At 37.6% G+C, this 25,287-nt stretch overlaps 1 protein-coding gene across 1 annotated transcript; it reads left to right on the forward strand.

Moving 5' to 3' along the window:
* On the forward strand, positions 7 to 24,535 carry LMAN1 (lectin, mannose binding 1). The gene is made up of 14 exons (XM_021099870.1): positions 7 to 278; positions 4,047 to 4,201; positions 4,285 to 4,392; positions 5,092 to 5,153; positions 6,414 to 6,513; positions 9,096 to 9,219; positions 11,297 to 11,355; positions 11,763 to 11,895; positions 13,300 to 13,493; positions 13,625 to 13,695; positions 18,280 to 18,433; positions 20,623 to 20,744; positions 21,021 to 21,083; positions 21,907 to 24,535. Exons 1-13 carry the CDS (start codon positions 41 to 43, stop codon positions 21,055 to 21,057), a joined length of 1,557 nt encoding a protein of 518 aa, XP_020955529.1. The 5' UTR covers positions 7 to 40; the 3' UTR covers positions 21,058 to 21,083; positions 21,907 to 24,535.

Genomic DNA, 25,287 nt, shown 5'->3' on the forward strand with positions numbered 1-25,287 from the left:
CCCGCCTCCTCCCGCCAGCGTCCGCTTACCAGAATCCAAGATGGCGAGATCCAGGCAAAGGGGTCTCCAGACTGGAGCTCGGCCGCTGTTCTGCGCCTTGCTGCTGTCGCTCTTTCGGTTCGTTGGGGGCGACGGCGTGGGAGGCGACCCCGCGGCTGCTGGCTCCACGGGCTCCTCAGCAGCGCAGCCACATCGCCGTTTCGAGTACAAATACAGCTTCAAGGGACCGCACCTGGTGCAGAGCGACGGGACCGTGCCCTTCTGGGCCTACGCGGGGAGTAAGCCGGGGCAGAGGGCGGGGGGATCTGGTCCCTTCCCTGCCTTGAGCCTCTTCTTCTTCACCTTCTCTCCGCTGCACATCGTACGCGCGGTGGAGGGGACCCTTCTCAGCAGCCCCTCCTGCAGGCCGACTCTGGTCCGCAAAGTTCCCTCCATCTCCCCCCAAGTCTTCCTCACATTCTCTCCACCCACCTTCCTCCTGTCCTCCCTTCTTTGATGTCTGTGCTTTCCGTTTGATCTAGAGGTTTTTCGTTACTTCCTACACTTCCAAAGGCTCACCTAAGCCCGCTTCTAGGCATCACGTTTCACCCTAACGCCACGTCTCAAGGGAAAACGTTTCCCTCGCCCCCACTCCTATCCATTCCAACCTGAGACCTGGTCTAGCAGCCCTCCACCTTCTTTCCTGCTTCCCCTCGGCCCTCCTCTGCTTTTTTCCCTTCGGGGTTAGCGGTAGGTAATGCTCCAGTTTGTACCTGATGCCCCCTGACGGCTCCAGAGTTGGCATGTGTTGGCTTTAGAGTAGTCTTTAGTTCAGAAGACATTCTTCTAACCCTGTTGGAACTGTACCTTAAATTTGCCTTTCTCAGTGACTTGATATGGTCTTCGATCTTTTATCTTGTATTAACACAGTATGTAACTTAATAGTGACACTCCTTGCTTTATTTAGTAGAAGAGTGTTGTTTTGTGGGTTTTTTTAATATTGATTGAGAACGAGGCTAAGAATAACATATGTAAAGCTATTTTTTGTTTTGTTTTTAGTTTGGGGGGAGAAATTATTTCAATTTCTCCTGTACTCCATGTTTTATTCACTCTGTGTTTGGCACTGTTAGACGCTGTTGATGGCTAAGTGCCTTGCTAGATATTTACATATGTGAAAGAAAACATATCTGTACTTTAGTGCTGATGTGTCACTGCTGACTAAGGAATCAGCGGTAGCACTTGGCACGCCATAAACTGTTCAGTGACCATCAGATACAACCTTTGAAACAAGTGGCAAGTCTTCAAATCGGTGGCAATTTGAATTCCATCTTTATGTGTTATAAAGCAATCATTTATATAAGGTTTGTATACATCATCTGAGATCATCCAGTGCTGGAAACAAAATGTTTCATTTCTAGAAAGTAATTGCTGAATAGGAAGTACACTTTTAGGAAGAGCTATTTCACTGAAATTAATGTATTAATTACATTAAAAGGCATGGAATTAAGTATTTGAAATAAAATGCAGTTACTTTGTTACTCAGCAGACATTTATTTTATGCCCACTCATCAAGGTTATATAGTTGAGTGTTTTTTTAGCAAGGTAGCATTGTTCTTAATACACAAATATGATGCAGGTGTACCCAACAAAGGTTTGGGGGATTTCTGTTTTTCTTCTTGGAATGACGATGAATTTTTCTGTGGTGGTGATAAATTTGTTCGTGTTTTTTCACTTCTGCTTTTCTCCATTGCCAGCTTGCTCTTTTCTCTTTTTCTTATGCTCATACTACATACATCAGCCAATTAGGAATGTCAGTCAACTACTTAAATTAATTACATTGACTTTCTTTTAGAACCTATAACTAAGATGTTCTGCTGCAGAAATGTCAGATAATGTACCTGAGTGAATGAAAGTTGTATGGCTAGATTGAATTTGAAAAAGATTAGAATTTAGGAGTTCCTGTCGTGGCTCAGTGGTTATCAAATCTGACTAGGAACCATGAGGTTTCGGGTTCAATCTCTGGCCTCCTTCAGTGGGTTAAGGATCTGGTGTTGCCGTGGGCTGTAGTGTAGGTTGTAGACTCAGCTTGGATCCCGCATTGCTGTGGCCCTGGGGTAGGCCGACGGCTACAGCTCTGATTAGACTCTTAGCCTGTGAATCTCCATGTGCCGCAGGTGCGGCCCTAGAAAAAGATTAAAAAAAAAAAAAAAAAAAAAGGTTAGAATTTAGCCATGACTTTTCCATCTCTTGACTCTGAGAACCACTGCTGTCAATATCTCTTAATTTCATTATCACTGTAATTTTTACAGTCTCACAGTTTTTTTTAACTCCACTGATCAACCTTTCCCTTTTCATTCTGCCCTGAGAGCAATTACTTAAAATAATTTTTTAAAATAGAGAAATGTAAGATTTAGTTTAAACATGTCCCCTTACATCATCACCAAATTATGGTGTTCTTTTTCTTAATTCTAACGTCCTTTTGTACTGTCAGTGCACATCCTTGGGTCCATAAGGGCAAAAAATGATAACAGCAATTTGTAAGCCTTTATAGCTCTCAAAGCTCTTTCACTTTCTTGCTCTGATTTGATCCTTAGTAGACAATGCAGGTGTTATCTGTTTTATAGATGAAAAAACAGTGTTCAGAAAGGTTAAGTTTCTTGAAAAAGGCTACATAGCTAGTGTCAGTAGAATAGAACTCAAATCTAGGTCTTTTGATTCTGTATCTTTCCATGCTATCTGTCCCAAACATTTCTTTTTCTTTCTGTCTGTCTGTCTGTCTCTTTTTTGTTCATTTGTTTTTTGCTTTTTTAGGACCACACCATTGGCATATGGAGGTTCCCAGGCTAGGGGTCAAATCGGAGCTGTAGCTGCTGGCCTACACCACAGCCACAGCAATGCGGGATCTGAGCTGCATCTGTGACATACACCACAGTTCAAGGCAACATCAGATCCTTAACCCACTGAGTGGAGCTGGGGATCGAACCTGCATCCTCATGGATGCTAGTCAGATTCATTTCCGCTGAGCCACGGTGGGAACTCCTGCCCCAAACATTTAAGTGTTTGAAAGTGATGGTGACAAATAGGGGCTGAACTTACTAAAGTATCTCAACTTGACTTTTTGTCAGTTTTTCCTACCTGTAAAGAAACAATACAGTTATTTCCCAGTATGGATGTCAGAATGTCAGAACTGGTTAATTAATATCTGAGAAAGTGTGCTAGAATTGTTCAAGTTTAGACTTCATATGTGCTTTAATAATTATTTAGTCCAATAATAGGAATAGCTAACATTTATTGAAATAATTATATGCATTTATATAAGCACTATGTTAGAGAAATGGAGTTACTTGCCTGCAATCAAACGGCTAGTAAGTGGTTAGAGATGCAGACCATCATTTTGGGGATCAGTGTTCTTTCTAAGAATCTGCTGTTTATTGACTTGAAAATCAGTTGATCCTCTCAAAAGAATGTTATATATGCTCAGAATTTTGCATATAACTTTTGGGGTGTGTATGGAAGTGATTGAGCCCAGCCCCTTCATTTTACAGGTGAACATATGGTGAGCCCAAGAGAGTAAGAGAGTTATTTGCTCAAAGTCACACAGCTGAACTGAGACTAGGAATAAGTCTCTTGATTCCTAGTGGTATGTTCTTTTCACACTGTTCAAGCTTTCTAACATTTGTAAACTAGTAAAAATACATGACAGTTTTTAAAAAGAAAATATGCAAATCTTAGAGGTATTTGAAAAAGAACATTATGAGAATCAAAAAGTTGATTTGTCTTTTAAGCTGTAATCTCCTTGCTCCTGCCCCTTGAATTTCTAGTGTTTGGTGGCAGCTTTAATTTTTTTGGCAGAGCTATTTCATCTTCAAAAGCTAAGGGGGGTATTAGAAGCCCCTAAAATTTAAAAGTTGAGACTGTCAACATGGAACTTTTTCCCTAATAAAGTTACTGTACAGGTAACTGAGTTAAAATCAGATTTCTATAGGTATATTTAACAGTTTGATGATGATTCATTGAGCTTTGCCTAATTATAACATAAAGCTTTACTTCTCTGATTTCTATTTTAGATGCTATTCCAAGTTCAGATCAGATTCGAATAGCACCATCATTGAAAAGCCAAAGAGGATCAGTATGGACAAAGGCAAAAGCGGCCTTTGAGAACTGGGAAGTTGAAGTGACATTTCGAGTAACTGGAAGAGGTCGAATTGGAGCTGATGGCCTGGTATGGCAATTTCTTTAATTTGGAAAATGTGTATAAATGCATATGCTACTAGCCTCTAAATGTTCCCTGTTATATACTTACAGGCAATTTGGTATACGGAAAATCAAGGCCTGGAGGGCCCTGTATTTGGATCAGCTGATATGTGGAATGGAGTTGGAATATTTTTTGATTCTTTTGACAATGATGGAAAGGTATATTTGTTTGCATGACTGTTACCCACTTTAATATATTGGCTAACGAAGTTAGGCTGTGAGCACTATAGCTTATGATGATTAGTCTTTATCTAGCTGGTAATTTATAAATTTAAAGCTAGGAGTTCATGAGTTGTCATATACCAACTTGAGGTCACAGTAGAACCTTCTATCTGAGAACTTTTCAATACCACCTCCCCAGCAGCCTCTTTACGTTTAATAATTTTGATGGATCAACACGAATCATTTAGATGTAGGCAGTGAGACCAGTAGTGTGTAGAAGATTATTACTCTTTGTTTTCATGAAAACATGTCCATTACTACTACTAGCTTACATTTTGATATCTTTTCATATGTTAATTACTCTTTTGATCAGCCAACTTCCCTAAAACAAGAACAAAATGTACTTACGAATTGGAAATATTAACCTGTGCTTTTGCAGCCCTCCTAAGACTATTCATTGTTTCAACCGGTAGTTTACTGATTATTAGAGGTCATTAGTAACAATTTAAAGGAGAACTTTTATATTAAATTCCTTAAATGCTGAGGCCAGGTTTGTCTTTCTGTTACTCAGCTCCCCTAAGTCCACTAGTCACAAGCTCAGTGTCCTAGAATTTTAGAGGTATAAGAGAACTTAAAGCACACCCGGAATTCTTTGATCTAAAGAGTTTAAAACAAATACATTCTCTTTATTTTTAGAAAAATAATCCTGCAATAGTAATCATAGGCAACAATGGACAAATCCAATATGACCATCAAAAGTAAGTGTGTATTTTTACATTATTCCTAATTTCACATCTTTTTGGAAACCTTATAAAATGTTTCAAATCCGAACATTTTCCAGATGAAATAAGATTATCCTTTTTCTTGAAATGTTTTTTGTAATTTAGTAGAAAGGTCTTATTTTAATTTGGTTTTGTTTTAAATTGCTTCCTGTGGACCACCTAGATTTCAAACATGGAAGTGTGTTACAGTTTACTTAAAATTATATAGTATCTTTAAAGGCTTATGAAACATTCCTGGTTCTCAGTGATGCCAATAGTCATTTTTTTTTCATCTTTATTAGAAAAGATCTTTAAAAAGTAAAGTTCAGAGCCTTAACCAACCTAGTGAGTAAGCAATTTATGCTACTTCCTTCAGCCTTAGTGTTGCTGTATTTAAAATAAAATCTCAGGGAATTCCCATTGTGGCTCACTCAGTGGGTTACAAACCCAACTAGTGTCCATGAGGATGTAGGTTCGATCCCTGGCCTCACTCAGTGGGTTAAGGATCCAGTGTTGCTGTGATCTGTGGTGTAGGTTGCAGACGTGGCTCAGATCCAAAGTTGCTGTGGCTGTGGTGTAGGCGAGCAGCTGCAGCTCCAATTCAGCCCCTAGCCTGGGAACTTCCATATGCTGCAGGTGTGGCCCTAAAAAGCAAATAATAATAATAATAATAATTTAAAAATGCATTCTTATTGGGCTCCAAAGCTTCCAGTCTTTAGTATATTTATAATGTGTATGAATTAGTATGTACATTTTAAGTTCTCACATGTGTGTTATGGGGGGAATTACCTTTTACCCAGTGAACTATAAGAAAAATTACTTTCCTCCTTTAGTGATTTTTAACTCAGGTAGTTCATCATGACCACCTGTTGAACTGTTTAAACTAACTCAGAGGTACTAGGGCCTCCCTCTCCTGATTCTGCTTCAGTTGAGGGTGGGATCTAGGAATCTGCAGTATATGTGACTCTGACTCCTCCCTAGTCTCATGTGGAAGAATAGTATCCCTTCCCTGTGCCAGCAGCCGTGGTAGCATTGGCTCCTTATGTTATCTGGAGTCCTGACCCACATCACAGGAAAAACTCATGTGTTAACTTTTGTTTTCTGCAGGAATAACTTCAAATATTATAGGCCTTGTCAATAACAATACTTGATACTGTTTTAATCTTTCTGGACATTAATCATTTTAAATAGTAAGTTTTTAAATATTGAGAAGGCTTCCTAAGTTTCTTGTTTGTCTTCCTTTCCCTTATACTATAGTGATGGTGCTAATCAAGCTTTAGCAAGTTGCCAGAGGGACTTTCGTAATAAACCCTATCCTATCCGGGCAAAGATTATATATTACCAGAAAACATTGACAGTAAGTAACATGCATTTAGAGATAATCAAATAAACAGTATTCTAGTGTGACTCTCATTCTGAATCTTTGATAGAAATTAAATGCATTTTAAATCTGGATATTGTTCACATACTCATCAGTGTTACTACGAGAGAACAGAAGTGACTTCAAAGCTCCATTTAAGTGGTCATGCATTATCACACCTTGCCAGAAGGTTTGCAGTTGGTCAGTGAATGTGTAGGCATCCTACTGTGTACCACACAAATATGAGTAAGACAAAGGTCATTTTCTCCAAAGCATTTGTCTTTCAATGGAAGAGGGACTTAGGTAACATTATGCTTGTGTAACATTAGTGTGCTGTGTGATGATGCTACAACACAGATACCATTGAGGAATCAAGAGGCTGGAGTCCTGTAACTCTTCCAGGCTGGAGTGGGTACGGTCAGGAACAGTTTTTCAGAGTTGAGCTGCGCCTTGAAGGGGAAGTTGGAGTCTCCTAGACGGGGTGTGTCAGGACCATTGAAAGATTTGGGAAAGGCATGTAGTTGGTATTGCTGATGGATAGAGGAGATTTGGCAAGTGAGGTTGAAAGGTTGGCAGTAACAGGTCTCACAGCCTCATGTAGTTTATCCTATAAGGAACTGTTTTAAAGAGTTTTAAGCAGGAAAGTGAAATGATCAGGTTTGATCAGTCATTAGAAAGATGACTAGGCAGCAGTGTTTTTATAAGGGTATTTGTGAAAAGGGCAAAAAATAGGATGATTTAGACTCCTTGACTCTTGATGGGTGCACCATGTGCTTGGGACTTTACATGCAATTTCTCCTTTTTTTCTTTCAGTTTTGTTGTAATATAACTAACATACAGCACTGTTAAAGTTTTAAAGGTACAGGATAATGCTTTGGCTAATATACATCATGAAATGATTATCCATTAAGTTTAATGAACATCCATCATCTCACATAGATACAAGATTAAAGAAATAGAAAAAAAATTTTTCCTTGTAATAGAACTCTTAGGATTTACTCTTAAAATTGACCACTTTCATATATAACACACAGCAGTGTTAATTGTACTTATCATGTTGTACATTACATCCCTAGTACTTATTTATCTTGTAACTGGAAGTCTTTACCTTGTGACTATCTTCATCCAATTCCCACTCTCTACCTCTGACCCCCACCTACCCACCTCTGGTATCCACAAATCTGATCTCTTTTTCTATGAGTTCGTTTTTTATTTGTTTTTTCAAGTAAAATTGACCTACAGCACAATGTTATTTCCTGATATACAATGCAATGATTCAGTATTTCTGTACATTTCAAAATGATCACCATGCTAAGTCTGGTTATTTATCACCACACAAAGATACTACATAATTATCGACTGTATTCCCCACACTGTACATTTCATACCTGTTACTCATTTATTTTGCCACTGGAAGGTTGTACCCCTTAATCTCTTTCACGTATTTCTCTCCTCCTCCCCATCTTCTCACCTCTGGCAACCACCTGTTTGTTCTCTGAATCTGTGACTCTATTTCTGTTTTGTTGTTTGCTTGTTTTGGTCTTTAGAGTCTACATGTAAGTGAAATCATACATCGTTTTTCTCTGTCTGATTTACTTTGCTGAGCCTAATACCATCTAGGTCCATCTGCATTGTCTCAAATGGCAAGATTTCGTTATTTTTTATGGCTGAGTATTATTTTATTTTTTATTTTTTGCTTTTTAAGGCCTCACCCGTGGCATATGGAGGTTCCCAGGCTATGGGTCCAATAGGAGCTACAGCTGCCGGCCTAGGCCACAGCCACAGCAACATCAGATCTGAGTCGCATCTGCAACCTACACCACAGCTCACCACAACACCAGATCCTTAACCCATTATTAAGTGAGGCCAGGGATCAAACCCTCAACCTCATGGTTCCTAGTCGGATTCTTTTCCTCTGCCATGACAGGAACTCCTGGCTGAGTAGTATTCTATTCATTTTCTGCCTTTTTTGTTAACATGACTTGCACTTTTGCTGTCCTTCTGCTAACTGAGGACAGACCAGTTACTCCCCTAACTTAATGAAGAGGCGCTCATTACTTGCTAAGGCAATGTAGGGAATTCTGTACTAGCTATAGTAATAATTGCCAGTTCAACCTATTCATTGTAGTTTGCCACTGCGGTTTCAGAACATGCCTAATCCCTCTTCTTTGTGAACCATTCAAAGAAAGACTGTGGTTCCCAAAGTCTTCTCCAGAGAAGGTGAACCACATTCTGTTTTAGAAGGATTTTCATGGGAAGTTACTAGATTTTTCTTTTTAAGCCTTGACACATAGTAGGGCAAAATACATTTTCTTAAGTGAAATATCTTAACATATAATGATACCAAATAAGTGAGTTTATTTAATGGATGAGGGATTACCCTTTATGACAATGAGAGAAAGCTAATGGCTTTTAATTTTTTTTTAATTTATGTCTTCCAATTTTATTGAGATGTAATTGACATATAATACTGTATCAGTTTAAGATGTCCAACATAATGATTGACTCTGATAGCTTTTTGACAGTTTTTAGACCAAATATAAAGGTCAAAGAGTCATGCACTGATTATGTCTTTCTAGGTAATGATCCATAATGGCTTCACACCAGATAAAAATGATTATGAATTTTGCGCCAAGGTAGAAAATATGATTATTCCTGCACAGGGGCATTTTGGAATATCTGCTGCAACTGGAGGTCTTGCAGGTAAAATATTGTTATCTTTTAATATTAAAAGATTGTGAATTGAATTTGATTGAGAATACTGTATTTTGGAAATGTGTAGCCTGGTTTATTTTTAACTTTTAAGACTAGTTATAACTGTCCCATAGTCTGTGGTGCCAGTCTTTTGGTCTCTTGGAACTGCTGATTCTCTGTTTGCTTTCTGCAGGCATATAGTTGGCTAGGGCTACGTAGTTATGTAAATTAAGAGTATCAGTTTGGGTACACTATTTTATAGTGAAGGAGATATATTTAAAAGGTTAATTGCCAAGTGTTTTAGGATCCTGAGAGTTGTCACAGAGCATTTAAATGAATTTGGGGAGTTCCCATTGTGGCTCAGCAGGTTAAGAACCCAAATAGTCTTTGTGAGAATGTAGGTTTGATCCCTGGCCTCGCTCAGTGGGTTAAGGATTCGGCATTGCTGCAAGCTGCGGTGTAGGTTGCAGATGCGCCTTGGATCCTGGGTTGCTGTGGCTGTGTTGTAGGCCAGCAGCTGCAGCTCCAATTTGACCCCTAGCCCGGGAACTTCCATATGCCACAGGTGCGGCCGTAGAAAGGAAAAATGAATGAATGAATTTGGTAGCCTGAGGAAATATTAGGAACTAAAGTTCAAAGAAAATGTACTTTCCATTTTTTTCCATGTGTGGTGATAAATGAACTTACCATTGGATGTTAATACCATCTTGTGGTCATATTGTAGAATATCTTTATTATTTTCAAACGTTTGCGTTTTTCCTTAAAATGACACACGGTGGGAGGGAGAGAAGATAGATCGTATTCATCCTGTTGTTACATGAGTTTGCCAAATCTTGGATTAAAAGACTTTGTAAAGAGCATCAGGCTAGTACATCAGATCCACGCAGGACTTGATTTGGATTTCTGGCTCCTGGGTCCAGTGCTCTCTTAACACTGCATGACTTTTCCTAACATTACCTAGCCTACATTGTGGTATTATAATTTTCTTTTTTTAATCTGGCTACATATATAGATCTCTATACAAGTGACAGAAAGCAAAGGGATATTCACAGTTGAAATTCACTTATCTTGCTTTGTGGATATGACATGAACCAGGCTGAATATTTTAGTTCCAAGGTGTGTGGTTTGATCAGTTAGCTATTTCTAGCTTAAACAGCTTGAAATTAATTTGACTTTTTAATACAATTTTAGGTGAAATAAAATTGTTAATACCTACTGTGTAAGGGAAAAAATATAAATGATGTATAGAAGAGTAACCATAATATCTAAATCAGATGCTTTGAGAGTAAAAGGAGATAACAGATAAATCAGGACTCTCCCTGTAAGCTAGGACAGAGCAGTGTCGTATTTAAAATGGAAAGTAGGGCTGGGAGTGGTAAGTGCCATAAGAAAGCTTCAGAGACAGCTAGGAGCAGAAAGTACATGAAGGACAGGATCTTATCTCACTGAGACACAGTCCCTGAAGGAGATTTGTAGGAAAAAAAAAAGGAGAATCTTAGTGCCTGGATTAGTACTTGGGGCTTGTTTGGACCCTTCGTTTATTTGTTCCTTCCCTTATCAGACATGTATTAAACATCCATAATATGTTAAACACTGCTAAATATTCTGGTTTTGTATTTAAGAAAAATGAATTCCAGCTTAGTTTCAATATAAGTCTTTCAGATGAACTTTTGTCTTTTGTGCATTTACCAAAGTAGAGCTAATTTTAGTTATTTCCCTTATTGATTATTATTTTAAAGCAACATATGTCTGTAAAGTATATTCACAATCATAAAGTCTATTATGGCACTTTTTCAGATTTTTTTTTGCTTTTTTTTTAGGGCCACACCTACAGCATATGGAGGTTCCCAGGCTAGGGGTCGAATAGGAGCTACAGCTGCCAACCTAGGCCACAGCCACAGCAACACCAGATCTGAGCCACGTCTACAACCTATACCACAGCTCATGGCAATGCCAGATCCTTAACCCACTGAGCGAGGCCAGGGTTCAAACTCACAACCTCATGGTTCCTAGTCGGGGATTTGTTTCTGGTGCTCCATGACAGGAACTCCAGATTGTTTTATTTTGTTTTGTTTTTAATTTGTAGATGACCATGATGTCCTTTCTTTTCTGACTTTCCAATTGACTGAGCCTGGGAAAGAGCCAGTAAGTATACTCATTTTTTTTTTTCCAAAAATTTATTTACAGTTTAGTGGTAATGCCTTGTAGCTAAAAACTTGAGAGGACTGACTTAGGTTTGGGTCTTGTTTCTGCCAGTTATCGCCGTGTGCCCTGATACAGTTACTTAACCTCTATAATGCTGTATTTCTTCACTGGTAAAACTGAGATGCTTGTACTGGCCATGTTGATGTTGTAAAGCATTAAAGACAGTGCTCTTCTAGTGAGCACTCAGTAAATGGTAGTGGCTGTTATTTTTTGTTGTAATATTAGTAGAAAGAACAAATTAACCTTTCACCTAGTGGTGAAGTAGTTAAAATGAGAAAAAGAATATTGAGGCTTACTGTTTTCCTTTTAATTTTTTTCAATGATCTATTCTTAAACTCTAAAAAAAGCCTACACCAGATAAAGAAATTTCTGAAAAAGAAAAAGAAAAGTACCAGGAGGAATTTGAACACTTTCAACAAGAATTGGATAAAAAAAAGGAGGAATTCCAGAAGGACCACCCTGACCTTCAAGGGCATCCTGGTGAGTTGGAGCAAAGCTGTCCTCCACGGCAGCAGTAGTTGTGGCATGTGTGTGTCACCTAGCACTTTATTCATCTTATCCTACTCCTATCTGGCACATTCTGAGTAATTTCTGTAAAGAATTTTTGAGCAAATCTCCAGTATTTAAAGGGCTTGGAGATTGATGTTTTTACCAGGTAAAGTGTGGCTTGTGATGTGTGCACTTAGGACTACCTGGGTGACACGGACAAACAGTGAACTGTTGGAGTGTAAGCTCCGTTGAGTGCAGGGGTCTCTCTGTTGTGTTGATTGCTGGGTCCCATAAACCTAAAAAACAACAGCAGTGCTGATGTAGCAGTTGAGACTCAGTAAATATTTGTGGAATGAAAATTTCCAAGGTTTATTTCTTTCCTTTTAGTGGCTCATAATTATCTTGGTACTATAGAGCTAATACTTTAAAACTATCAAAACTATTTCCAGGGTAATGTGAAGTCATTACCTGACTCTCTTCCTCTTAACTACTCAACAGAATTCTGACATTAAAGGTTGAAAATTTTAAAATATTAGTCTAAGCCAGTGTAATTAAAAACTTACATGGGCCACAAGGCAAAAATAAAACAAGATAAAGCCAAATAGAGTAAGTGTATAATCTGCTAACTTTTATGATCTGAGTTCCTCATCAGCACAGGTGATCAAGATCATATTTAATAAAGCTTGGAGATAGCTTTTGAACTAAGTTTGTGATGCTCTAACTATTAACGACACGATTCAAATTTATTGATAAAAATGAATGATAAATTTCATTTTTTTCTTGGATTTTTTTTAAACATCACATATGATTCCTGAGTATATCCTGAAGCTTATTGTAGTAAGTGAATGAAATGATATGTTCAGCATAGTCAGGAACAAAAGGAAAATCAACTGTTCTCAACTCCATTTCTAAATCTTTTCATAAATAAAATATACAAATTTTAAGAGACTAATTCAAGTTTTGACAAATGTATATACCCCTTTAACCATCACCCAGATCAGTGTATAGAATGTTTTCATTACCCCAGAAAGTTCTCTTATACGTTTTTCAAGTTACACTCCACAGAGGCGACACTATCCTGATTTCTATTAATTTAGATTAGTTCTGCCTCTCCTTGTAAATAGAATCACATAATATGTTTAAAGGAGAAAGTAATGTTTAGGTGAAAAAAAGTTGGACTTAATTTATAATATGTGTCCAACCACCAGAGATGGCAAAAACAATTAGTAATTTAAGCACAATTGAATTAATTACCTGCGTGTTTACCATTGGGAAGACTGTAACACTGTGTTGATGTCATTTAACATGTGTTGGTACTTTGGTCACTTACAGTAATTTGAAAACTACATATGTGTATGTGATTATAATATTTTTGATTTGTAATTTCCATTTTAGCTGATGAAATATTCGAGAGTATAGGAGATCGTGAGCTGAGACAAATCTTTGAAGGGCAGAATCGTATCCATCTTGAAATCAAGCAGCTGAACCGACAGTTAGATATGATTCTTGATGAACAGAGAAGATATGTCTCTTCCTTGACAGAGGAGATTTCTAAAAGAGGAGCAGGAATCCCAGGGCAGCATGGACAGGTGAGCTTTCAAAATATGCACATGTGCCTTAGTTAGCTTTGAGGAGAGGTGAAACAAAGAAGCTCCTATGCTGTATGTTCTGTAAAATGGGGATTACTGAGCTGGCTGGTCATCTTTTGTGTTTCCTCCAGATCACTCAACAGGAACTGGATACTGTTGTGAACACTCAGCATGAGATTCTGAGACAAGTAAATGAAATGAAGTAAGTAAACAAATGTAATGTCTGAGTATTAAGTGGTGTCTTTATCGTAAACCCATGACTTCTGTAGATATGCAAGCACATTATTGATGTAAGACTCTTGCATAAGAATCATGTTCTAGGTTATTTTATAAATAGAAGAACGTAAAGTACAAGGACTTTTGATATTTAGAAACTTCAGGGGTTCCCATCGTGGCGCAGTGGTTAATGAATCCAATTAGGAACCATGAGGTTGAGGAGTTCCCATCGTGGCGCAGTGGTTAATGAATCCAATTAGGAACCATGAGGGTTCGATCCCTGGCCTTGCTCAGTGGGTTAACGATCCGGTGTTGCCGTGAGCTGTGGTGTAGGTTGCAGACACTGCTCAGATCCCATGTTGCTGTGGCTCTGGCAGAGGCCAGTGGCTATGGCTCCGATTCGACCCCTAGCCTGGGAACCTCCATATGCTGCAGAAGCGGCCCTAGAAAAGGCAAAAAGAAAAAAAAAAAAGAAACTGCAGCCATGTCTAAGTTTTTCAATTATTCCAAGCTAGAAAAGAAAAAAAAATGCTTTAACATCTTTAAAAAAATAAAAGGTTTGTCACAGTTACTTGACAGCCAGTAGTATATGTGCATTTCAAAAATATAAGAAGAATATGGGTAATACATGACAATTCTATGAAAAATAACTAGGGAAATAAGCATGCATTAGCGTTATAGGACTGTAATGCATGCATACCTGATGTAAGAACTTCTTTTTGATGGATTGAAACCATTTTGAGAGGAATATGCTATGTGTGACTACCTGTTTTCATTCCATATTATACTCTAAGACTGGGCAAAGAGGTGCTGCTGTGAGGAGATACTGTGTCCTTAGGACATTGTATGACAGGTCTTTAAAAAGGATACCAGGTAATTAACAGCATTCAGTGCCTGAAGCAGAGAAACAGCCAGCATTTCACATGTCATAAGCTAATACTCAAAGCACTGCCCCAACCAGTACAACCCTTGACATATTAAATGTTAAGGTGAGTTCTTTAGGACTGGAAAATTAAACAGGTTAAATAGAAGGTGATAACATTTAACATCTAGAGATTAAAGGCAATCCAACTTGTAACTGCAAATTTGTATTTCTTTCAGTTATACTTTTTGGCATTTTTTTAAATCTTCAAGTTTTTTAAACTTGTGATTAATAAATTATTTTTAGAAACAGATTGATACAAATTTTTTTTAAATCTTTATTTTGATCTAATTTTTGACTTCAGATATTAAAAAAAGACATATATTCCATGTATCCCTCACTTATCTTCCCAAGTTAACATCTTACAAAACCACAGTACAGTTGTCAGAGCCAAGAACTTAACATTGGTATAGTACTGTTAACTAAACTAATGAACTTTCTCAGTTTCACCAGTTTTCTGTCAATGCCTTTTTCTCTTCAAGATCCTATCCAGGATTGCATGTTGCATTTAGTTATTTCTCTTTTGACTCCTGCAGTCTGCTATAGTTCATCTTTCCTTCTCTTTCATGACTATGACAATTTTCAAGAGTGTTAATGAGTTATTTGGACCATTTTGGTTCCTCTGTCCTGAAACGTGTTTCTTTAAAGGCTTCATTCTTGATATTCTTTGGCCTCTGCTGCTTCTTAGGTTTTCTTTGTTTGGTGGTCTTCCTTCCATTATTCCTTAAAAGATTAGTTTTTTCTAGGTCTCTATCCAGCCTTCTTTTCACTTGACCTATTCCCTAAGCTAAATATGTCCTCCTTCCATCACAATCCCGTTCTTAGAGAACTCTCCTTATCCTGTTACACTCAGCTCCGGGTGCCCAGCTCAGTTAAATGCATCTTTCTTCATAAAACTCTATCACATTGCTCTCCTGCTAGACTAGTTAGTCTCAGCATGGCAGGAATTATATTTTTCTTGTACAGTTTATATCCCTAAAAATTGCCTGGCTTATAACATGTAGCAGATGAATATTAACAGAATCAATAGGTAAACAAATGAATGAATAAATAGGAATATTTAAATGACTCAATCTTTATTAAGAAGACATTTGTGTACGTCTAAACAAGTTCATGCTCTAGGAAGCAATATCTTAAAATGCGGATATATGAGAAGGTTATATATTCTGGGGTGCTTTATTCTTGGTAAGTATTGTAGAGATAGCAAAATAGAATCTTTAATTTGGGTTTAAATGGGGAAGCTTAGACTCACATGAATTTTCTTGAGCAGATGTCCCTTAAAAGAAGTTTTCATCAGGGAGTTCCCACAGTGGTGCAGTAGGTTAAGTATCTGGTGTCGCCGCAGCAGCAACATAGGTTATAGCTATGGCTCAGATTTGATCCCTGACCTGGGAATTTCCATATGCCATAGGTGTGGGCCAAAAAAAAAAAAAAAAAAGAAAGAAAATTTTAATCAACACATGTCATTTATACCGAAAGCACATGAAATATTTTGTAGCAAGTTTATAACTCTCCGTTGCTCATATAACTTAAATAGAATTTTTTAAGATTTTTATTATAGTTAACATTCAGCCTGACCTACTCTGTAATTTCTAAGTAATATTTAAGTTTTTTATTGTCGTTGTTTTCTTCTAGCAAAGCTTTTACTTTTTAAACTAAATTTTACTCCATGGAATTAAGTGAGGTAACTTCATTCATTCATCCAAATTGAATTTTAACTGTTGAAGACACTGTCACAAAATCAGAGACATCCGTGTCCTCGGGTAGCTTATACAACATGAGGGAGAAAACCTGTGTATGTAGTCCTCCCATATCCGTGGTATTGGTTCCAGGTCCCCTGCAAATACCAAAATCCAATACTTAAGGCTTTCTATAAAATGGCACAGTATTTGCATATAACCTCCTCTCTACTTGAAACCATCTCTAGATTGCTTCTAATGCTTCATACAACTTATTGGTATGTGAAAAGCTCTAAGTACAATGTAAATGCCATGTAAATAGTTCTCTGCATGTGGCAAATGCAAGTTTTGCTTTCTTGAAACTTTCTGGAGTTTTTTTTTTTTTTTTTTCTGAATATTTTCTGTCTGTGGTTGGTTGAATCCATGGATGTGGAAACCACAGATACCAGGGGCTGACTGTATACAGACACAGAGGAGAAAAGTGTGTGACGTTTAGGGAGTGGTTGCATTTGATAAGGAAGGCTCAGGGAAAGGAAAATAAATGTAGAGGAGAAGCAGTCCTTTAAATTGGCCCTTCTATTATAGATCCTTTCCCTTGGAGGGCAGGGTCAGGACTAGAAAAAGCATCCCAGACACAGAAGGATATTTTCAGGGAATGGCAGGAACCAAGGGAGTAATAATAATGTTTTCAGGTAAATTGAATTTCAGGTATGTGTCTTTCTTTCTTAACAAATAGCCCTGTTATGTTTCTACCAATATTTAAAAATATATATTTGTGGTCTCTTACTATCATGCTTACAGACTCATATTCAAAGGATGTACTCAGCTCTTTATCTTACATCTGAATAATGGGATCACATCTTACATGGGGATTATACATTGAGGTCAGGGTGTAGCATCAGAATTACCACACTCTCGCTCAATATGCCATGCAACCAGTTTTTCCTTCATATTGGAAACAGATGTTCTTTAGTTGGTTTCTGGTTAAAGCACTAGGTTTTGAGTATAGGGGCCGTCTGATAGAACTGCAAGAAGAAATAGAATTACATTTGTCTTACAGGTCCCCAAGACCACCCCTAGGTTCTGTGATCTTCTGGAAGTACTTACAGAACTCAAAAAAAAACTGTACTCACAATTGTGGTTTATTGCAAGGGATAAACCATTAGGTTATAGAATAAAATCAGCAAAGAAAAAAGGTGCATACATTAGGGCTAAGGAGAAACCAAGCACAAGCTTTCAGTTGTCCCCTCCCATTGGAATCACATGGACAGTGCTTATTCCTCTTCAGCGTGATGTGTGACAGCATGTGCAAAGTGTTAGCAACCAAGAAAGTTCACCTAAGCCTTGGCATCGGGGATTATTAGGGTTTAGTCACATAGGTGTAGAACACCCACATTGCTGACCTTACCTGCTCAAACTTCAATCCCCCTATACGCCAAGATAATACAGCAGCCTAAAGCCCCAGGTGAACAGAAACAAAGTGCATTGTTGGCCTGGCCCAAAACCCCAGGTAGACAAAGATACTCTTAGCAGGCAGGATATTCCAGGGGCTAGTCAGGGACCAGTTCTGAAAACTATTGGAAGGTGCAGGGTTTGGGTAGCTGAGGCTTGATGAGTTTGTCCTTTACTACCCAACATTAAACAGAATGACATGAGTTCATTAAAGGTGTCATCCATTATGTTATTCAATGGCCATTTATAATATTGGTTTTAACACAGATTATTTTGTCTTATCCCCTATGTGGTTAGACAACCTTTAGTAAGAAGTAAAGGCATAATATTAAATTGTAGTTTTTATAAATTATTTTCCAGTCTTGAAAGCAGTTGTTTTTTTTTTAATACTGATTTTGTTTATTTTTTAAATGATCTGATGCATTGGGCTTAGAAATGTATCTAACCATTTGAAATCTGTAAGTGGAAAAATCATCTTTCTAGTGATTTCATTGTATAAAGGGATCTTCTATTTCAGGAATTCCATGAGTGAAACTGTCAGACTGGTCAGTGGCATACAGCATCCTGGATCTGCAGGTGGCGTATATGAGACAACCCAGCACTTCAATGATATCAAAGAGCACCTCCACATAGTCAAGCGGGACATAGATCACTTAGTGCAGCGAAACATGGTAAGCTCTTTTTTCTTCTAGTTTATAATTATCACAATTTTCTTTTGGAAAGGAGGAACACATATTCTGCTTTGTTCTACTGAAAATATTTTAACTTTTTAATTAATGCCAATGTCCATTTTTAATATTCAACATAGAGTTATTCCATATAGCCAAATGTCTGTATGTTCCACATCATGCTTCCATAGCCTATTGAATAGAATTTTTTAGAAAATAAATTGCTGTTCTGACTAGTGGAGTCATCATAATATTAGACTTCTTTTCCTAGATTCTTTTCTGTTAAGTTTTCTTTAAAAATCATGGCTGTTGTTATCAGTAATGCTATCCTTAAACATCTTTGCAAAAGGTATATGTCTCTCAACAAACTCATTTGTTAGGAGTTCCCACTGTGGCTCTGCAGCGCCAGGACACAGATTTGATCCCCAGCACAGCACATTGGGTTAAAGGACCTATAGTTGCGGCTCAGATCTGATTCCTGGCCCAGGAACTCCATATGCTGTGGGGTGGCCGGGGGAAAAGAAAAGTTTGTTAAATACACGAGCACTGGGTAATTCATGCTCATATTTCTCCCTGTCTAGGCTATTCAGGAAGCACAGATCTAAAACTAGCTGACTGAAAGCTTTCTTTAGGCAAGATTTGTCTTTTTTCCAGTGACATTCCTGTCTTTTTTTTTTTTTTTAAGTTTTGTTTTATTATTTTATTAGATCTTTGTTTTTAATGGAAGTCTCATGTACATTTTTGGAGATAGGCAATAAATATTAAAAAGTAGCATTTTTTTTTTAATTTTTTTTTTTTGTCTTTCGTCTTTTTAGGGCCACACCCCCGGCATATGGAGGTTCCCAGGCTAGGGGTCAAATCGGAGCTGTAGCTGCCAGCTACATCTGCGACCTACACCACAGCTCACGCTAGTGCCAAATCCTTAACCCACTGCACAAGGCCAGGGATTCAACCCTCAACCCCATGGTTCCTAGTCAGATTTATTTCCACTGTGCCACGAGGGGAACTCCCATATTTTTAAATTTTAGCATGCATAAGAAACAATATTAGAAGACAGACCCCTGGAGCTTTGAAGTTTTAAGGTTTTTCCTCAACTTATTTACTGGCTTTGAAAACCTTTATAGGAGTTCCCATTGTGGCTCAGTGGGTTATATCTGACTAGTATCCATGAGGATGCAGGGTCAGTCCGTGGCCTCACTCAGTGGGTTAAGGATCCAATGTTGCCATGAGCTGTGGTGTAGATCGCAGATGCAGCTTGGATCTGATGTTGCTGTGGCTGTGGTGTAGGCCGGCGACTACAGCTCTGATTTGATCCATATGCCTCCGGCACAGCCCTAAAAAGACCAAAAAAATAAATAAATAAAAATAAATATACATATATATATATATAGATAGATAGATAGATAGATAGATAGATAGATATGACTTAGGAGTTTTCTTATTGACTATTTTACCTCCCATCCAAATCAATGTCATCTCTTCCCTTAGTTCTTTTTGAGATTATTTTCCCCCAACTTTAGCTGTTGTTGCAATGGCCAAGCTGGTACTATGGGTAGTTTATACATAGTGAAGAACTTTGTCCCAAAGATGTGAGCAAATTGAGAACAGCTCATGTTGTAAGCCACTCTGTCTGGATACCTTGATGAGATCTTTATCCCTGGTATTTAATTGGCTCCTTGTGGAAATAGGAAAAGAAACATTTTTCAAAATACTGTTTAGTGATGTTCAGTGCCAAGAGATTTTCAGCAGATGAGGGCTGAGAAGAGGCCATTCTGTCGAGTGGTTCATTGATAGGTAACCTATGTCACTGTCTGAACCAGAACACTTTTGAGAGTGAAGGTGCTGCTAGTAATAATTACTCTAGTACAGCAAGTATAAGCCAGGTGTGTCCAGGGAATTGGTAATCTCTGACCTTCCAGGACACTGAAATCATTGTCAGTGTGATGAAGACAGGAGGCACACAGCAGTGAGTTAGTGACTGGACAGTGAAAGGTGGAGGGCATCCTGTGTCACCTACTCTTTTGAAAAGTTTGGTGGTGAAAATTAAGGGACTGGGAGATATTTATGAGATGAATAAATGAAAATACTTGAGTTTATACAATAAAACATGAGTTTCATAAAGACTTCACATTTATCTCCTTTTCTAAAATACTGATTTGACTCATCGTAATAGAAAGTTCTTTGCCTTACAGCCATCAAATGAAAAGCCAAAATGCCCAGAACTACCACCATTTCCCTCATGTTTATCTACGGTGCACTTCGTCATATTTGTAGTTGTACAAACGATGTTATTCATTGGTTATGTCATGTATAGGTAAGTGTCTAAAATTTGACCCAACGTTTTTCCATATTTGTTTAATTTGAAATATTCAATAATCTATGTCCATAGTAAAATATCTACAAAATTAGGTTTATACAAAGCAAATATTATTTCTAGTCTTATTTCGGTTCATATGGGAATAGGACATATGCTTATGTTCATGTATTTCATACTTCAAAAGGCATTGTTTATTTTAATTTTAAGCAATTCTGTTTCTTTCCAAAGTAAAGTATATAGAATTTCTTTTTTCTTTTTTCTCTTCTTCCTTAGGAGTCAGCAAGAAGCAGCTGCCAAAAAATTCTTTTGACCACCATTTTCATATGTGTACATCATGTATGTATGTACAAAATGTCTTTTTGAGGGAATTTAAGTATTTAAATTGCTTTGTAGTCTAAATTATTAAATTTTGTAAGAATAAACCTTAAAGACAACCATATGTAAATTTGTTCATAGTATATAAATCTATTTAAATTTCAATGAATTTCTGGCCAGTAGGATACAGCCACTGAACAGAATATTGATAAATCAGAAGATGAATAATAGAAGGTGGGGGGCACCCCCACATATGAACGTTACCATGTCTCTAGTGTTGGAAGTTTCTAGTTTTAGCATAAAACCCTTGCCCTCCTGCCCGCCCCCCTCAAATATGAGGTCTGAGAGCTACCCAGCAGGCTTATTTTATAACCAAAGTATTTCTTTAAAGGCCAGAATTTCCTACTGCAGCACTCATTCTGCAGACCCTGACTCTAATACAGCTCCCTTTGAAATGAAAGACTATATTCTGTCTGAGAGTATTCAGATCTGGATAATAGGATTCAGAATGTTTATTGAAGTATTTTTTAATCCTCTGATTATCAATGATAAATTTCACTTTTAAGGAGTTTTGGGGGGAGAATTAAGAGCTGCTCTTTGGCTGAAAAACTGTTCAGGTGAAAACATTCCTCTGATAATGGTTTTTATGCATATTTTGCCTGGTGTTATGTTCATTTCATGATCGCTCATATTCTTGAATGTCTGTGTTCCAGCAGTGTCAGTTCAATATTATGGAAATTATTCTGCATTTATATCTGTAAATTCAACTCAGATTGCATGTCCTGAGGCAATTTTAAGGTCATGAAACCCACCACTTCATCCTGATTTTCATTGCTCTGTGCAGCCTGGTGCTTGTGACTCTGCATATTTGTGGAACTCAAGGAGGCAGTAGTAGAAGCGGTGATGGAATCTTGGAAGGCAGAATTTGAAAAATAGCGTTAATACTTCTGATTTCTTTCTTTGAATGCCAGAGCTAAGGATATTGTGAAGCACTTGTTCGTAAGCGTAACCTTGGAATGTCTGGCTGAAAGGAGTTGTTGCAGTCAGTGCATAGTCCTAGATATTAGAGAACAATCTGTAAATGACACTTAATTTCATTTGCACAGCTGAGGTAGACTTAAAAAATACTCTTATTTTCCTTCTTCTAGCTCAAGTGGTATATTTCATTTGCCATAGAATTAAAAATAGTACTGTTTATAAATAGTACTATTTAACTCTTCACAACCTTGATAAATTTGCTCTCAGCTATCATTTACAGATTGGACTAATTGCTTAAAATCCATACAGAGACTGAAGAACTCTGCATTATAGCAATACCTAACTGATACTGTGTATGCAAACAGTCCCGCATTGCTTTTTATAATAGTGTTTATCCTGGAATGATGAACGAGAATCTTCTAATGGTCATGCTCGCTACTTTGGCCACTTCAACTTAGAATGTTCTTTGCTAGTGTTTTCTTTGTAGTGTTAACATTTTGAAATTCATGTTTCAGAGACATCACAGAATGTTTCCTCATCACAGAATTTACTCTTATTCCATGAAAAAAAAAAAGTTAACACCTTCAGAAGAGTGTGTCAGTTGTAGACTATGAGACTTGGAAATCCTCTTGAGGTAAAAGGCTGCAAATACCCAGTATTATAAAATCCATAGTCACGTGTGCCTGAACTTATTAAAGGAATACCAGATCTATGCAGTATACACTTTCTAGGCAGAATTCAAGAGGAATCATTCCTAATGCAAATGAAGACAGCCAGGACAGAAGAGCATGAGCACGAATTCTTGTTCTTTCTCACTAATTTAATTTGCAGAAACTCATTCAGTAAAGCAGTTCATACAGGTCATACTATTGGAAATTTGGTTTATTTTCCTCAAAATCATTTACTTTAAGCAGCTCATTTCTGTAGAAAAACGTTGGCTCTGTGAAATAATCACTGCCAGGATTCTTTCATTTCTGTACTATTTTATATAATTGAATTTAACTTCTCTCACCAGCAAGTATTTTACAGGTGCCTTGAATTAAAACAAAATTGATTTTACAATTTTAGTGTAAGGCTTTGTGCTTAGGCCACTTTAAAAAAGATGAACTTATGTAATGGTTAGTTATTCAGTGTACCTATTTGTTTTCTAATTGTTTGACTGTTTTATTCAGCTTGAAACTTTACTAGGAGGCCACGTAGTAATATTAGAAATATTACTATAGAAATTATAAAATATAGAAATTGGCCACAATATTCTGTTACATATTAGAGGGATATCGGTGTTTCTCTAAGTGTGATCTGTCGACCATCTGAGTCCTAGGAGTGCTTGTTAAGAATCTGTATTTCGGAGTTCCCATCGTGGCTCAGCAGAAATGAACCTTACTGGCAGCCATGAGGACACAAGTTCGATCCCTGGCCTTGCTCAGTGGGTTATGGTTCCAACATTGCTGTGAGCTATGGTGTAGGTCACTGACGCGGCTCCAATCCTGTGTTGCTGTAGCTGTGGTGTAGGCCTGCAGGTACAGCTCCAACCCCTAGCCTGGGAACATCCATATGCCTCACGTGCGGCCCTAAAAAGACAAAAGACAAAAAAAAAAAAAAAAAAAAAGAATCTGTATTTCAGGGCTCTGTTCCAAACCACCTGAATCAAAACTCAGGGGCGGACGCTTCAGAATACCAGTTTTCAACAGGCACCTCAGGTGATTCAGAACACACTACTGTTTGAGAACCACTAAGATTGGGAGGGGAGGTAAAGAAAAGTCTTTTTTTGCTTTAAAGTAAGCTCAGAGCATAATATAGCATTTTCATTGTTAATGACATTTGCAAGTGTGCACTGATTCTTTTATACTTATGATCTACTACTTTGATGTTCTTTTTACTAAAATTCTTGGTTTATTAGCAACCAAAAACTAAACTCAGATTGCTGCCTGTAGCTCTTGGTACTTTGTTAGATGGCTTTTAGACTTACAAAATCATCTTCAGATCGTGGTCAAGCCATGAAAATCCCCATCTTCAAGTCTGCCTGCTAAAGCTTTTTGCTTTCTTGATTGTGATTTTTGTGACATTTTATCTCAGACAGTTGTACTTTTTGATAACTTGGGGAAAACAAAAATTACTTGAATAAAGGACCGCCTGACCCACTGCTTTGCAGTGATCCAGTCTTTGTAAAGAACATAAATGACAGTCGTGAATATTAAGATGTGATTATCTCTTCCTGTCCACATGCTTATTGCAGGGAGACAGTGAACCAAGGATTATATTGGGGATTTTTTTTTATTATAAGATCTAATGTAAAATCATCACTTGCAACTTTTTAGATCTGGGTGTTGCCTGTTTAATATATTTCTTTGAAAGTTTAAAAGGGTTTTCTATCCACTGTTAATTTCAATTGGATAACATTTTGTCAAGTGTTTTTTTCCTGATTGTTTTTTGATGCTAGCTGGAATTCAAGAAATGACATTGACCTTATTCAAATAAAGAAATATTTTAGTAAATTTACTTTTTCCTTCATTGATCACGGGTAATAAGACGTTATTTATTTCCCAAATAGGCCCTGATTTGTGATGGTTTTTCATGTGTTGTTTGCTTTGCATTCTGCCCTGGGTGGCCTACTACCTGCAGAGTCAATACATAAAAAGAGAATAAGAAATGATAATGGAGTAATGCTTACCCTTGCTGGTAATGAAAAATACAAAATAATTAAAACAATGTATTTGATGTTTTCCTCTTTATTAGCCAAATACTAGTAAAAGTATAACTAAACTGGAACTTGTAGGCATTACTAATGGCAGTTTTTTTTAAATCTTCTAATCTTTTTGGTAAGCACCATTTAACCAGGTAATTCCAGTTCTGGAAGTCCATGTGCTATAAGAAGGAAAGAGTAGAGCTTTGGTGTCAGTCAAATCTGGGTTTGAATTTTGGCTCTGCCATTTACTAAAAACAACCTTGAGTTTCTTCGTAATATTTCAGGGTTGGTTGCATTATAAAAACCGGTCTTTATAAAGTGGTTTCAGAAAATAGTAGACTAAGTAATGGACCCTTCTCCTGCTATAAATACACTAAAAAAAACTGACTAATGTGCGTTCCTGTCGTGGCTCAGTGGTTAATGAACCCGAATAGGAACCACGAGGTTGTGGGTTCTATCCCTGGCCTCGCTCAGTGGGTTAAGGATCCAGCATTGCCGTGAGCTGTGGTGTGGGTCACAGACGTGGCTCAGATCCTGTGTGGCTGTGGCTGTGGCGTATGC

Source organism: Sus scrofa, chromosome 1 (assembly GCF_000003025.6).
Source record: "Sus scrofa isolate TJ Tabasco breed Duroc chromosome 1, Sscrofa11.1, whole genome shotgun sequence".
Lineage (NCBI taxonomy): Eukaryota > Metazoa > Chordata > Mammalia > Artiodactyla > Suidae > Sus > Sus scrofa.

Excerpts from the sequence above, each read along its gene's own strand:
- LMAN1 (XM_021099870.1), top strand. The coding sequence starts at position 41 with ATGGCGAGATCCAGGCAAAGGGGTCTCCAGACTGGAGCTCGGCCGCTG. Across the intron at positions 13,494-13,624 it reads TCCCAGGGCAGCATGGACAG|ATCACTCAACAGGAACTGGA; the intron begins GTGAGCTTTCAA and ends TGTTTCCTCCAG. Across the intron at positions 13,696-18,279 it reads AGACAAGTAAATGAAATGAA|GAATTCCATGAGTGAAACTG; the intron begins GTAAGTAAACAA and ends CTTCTATTTCAG.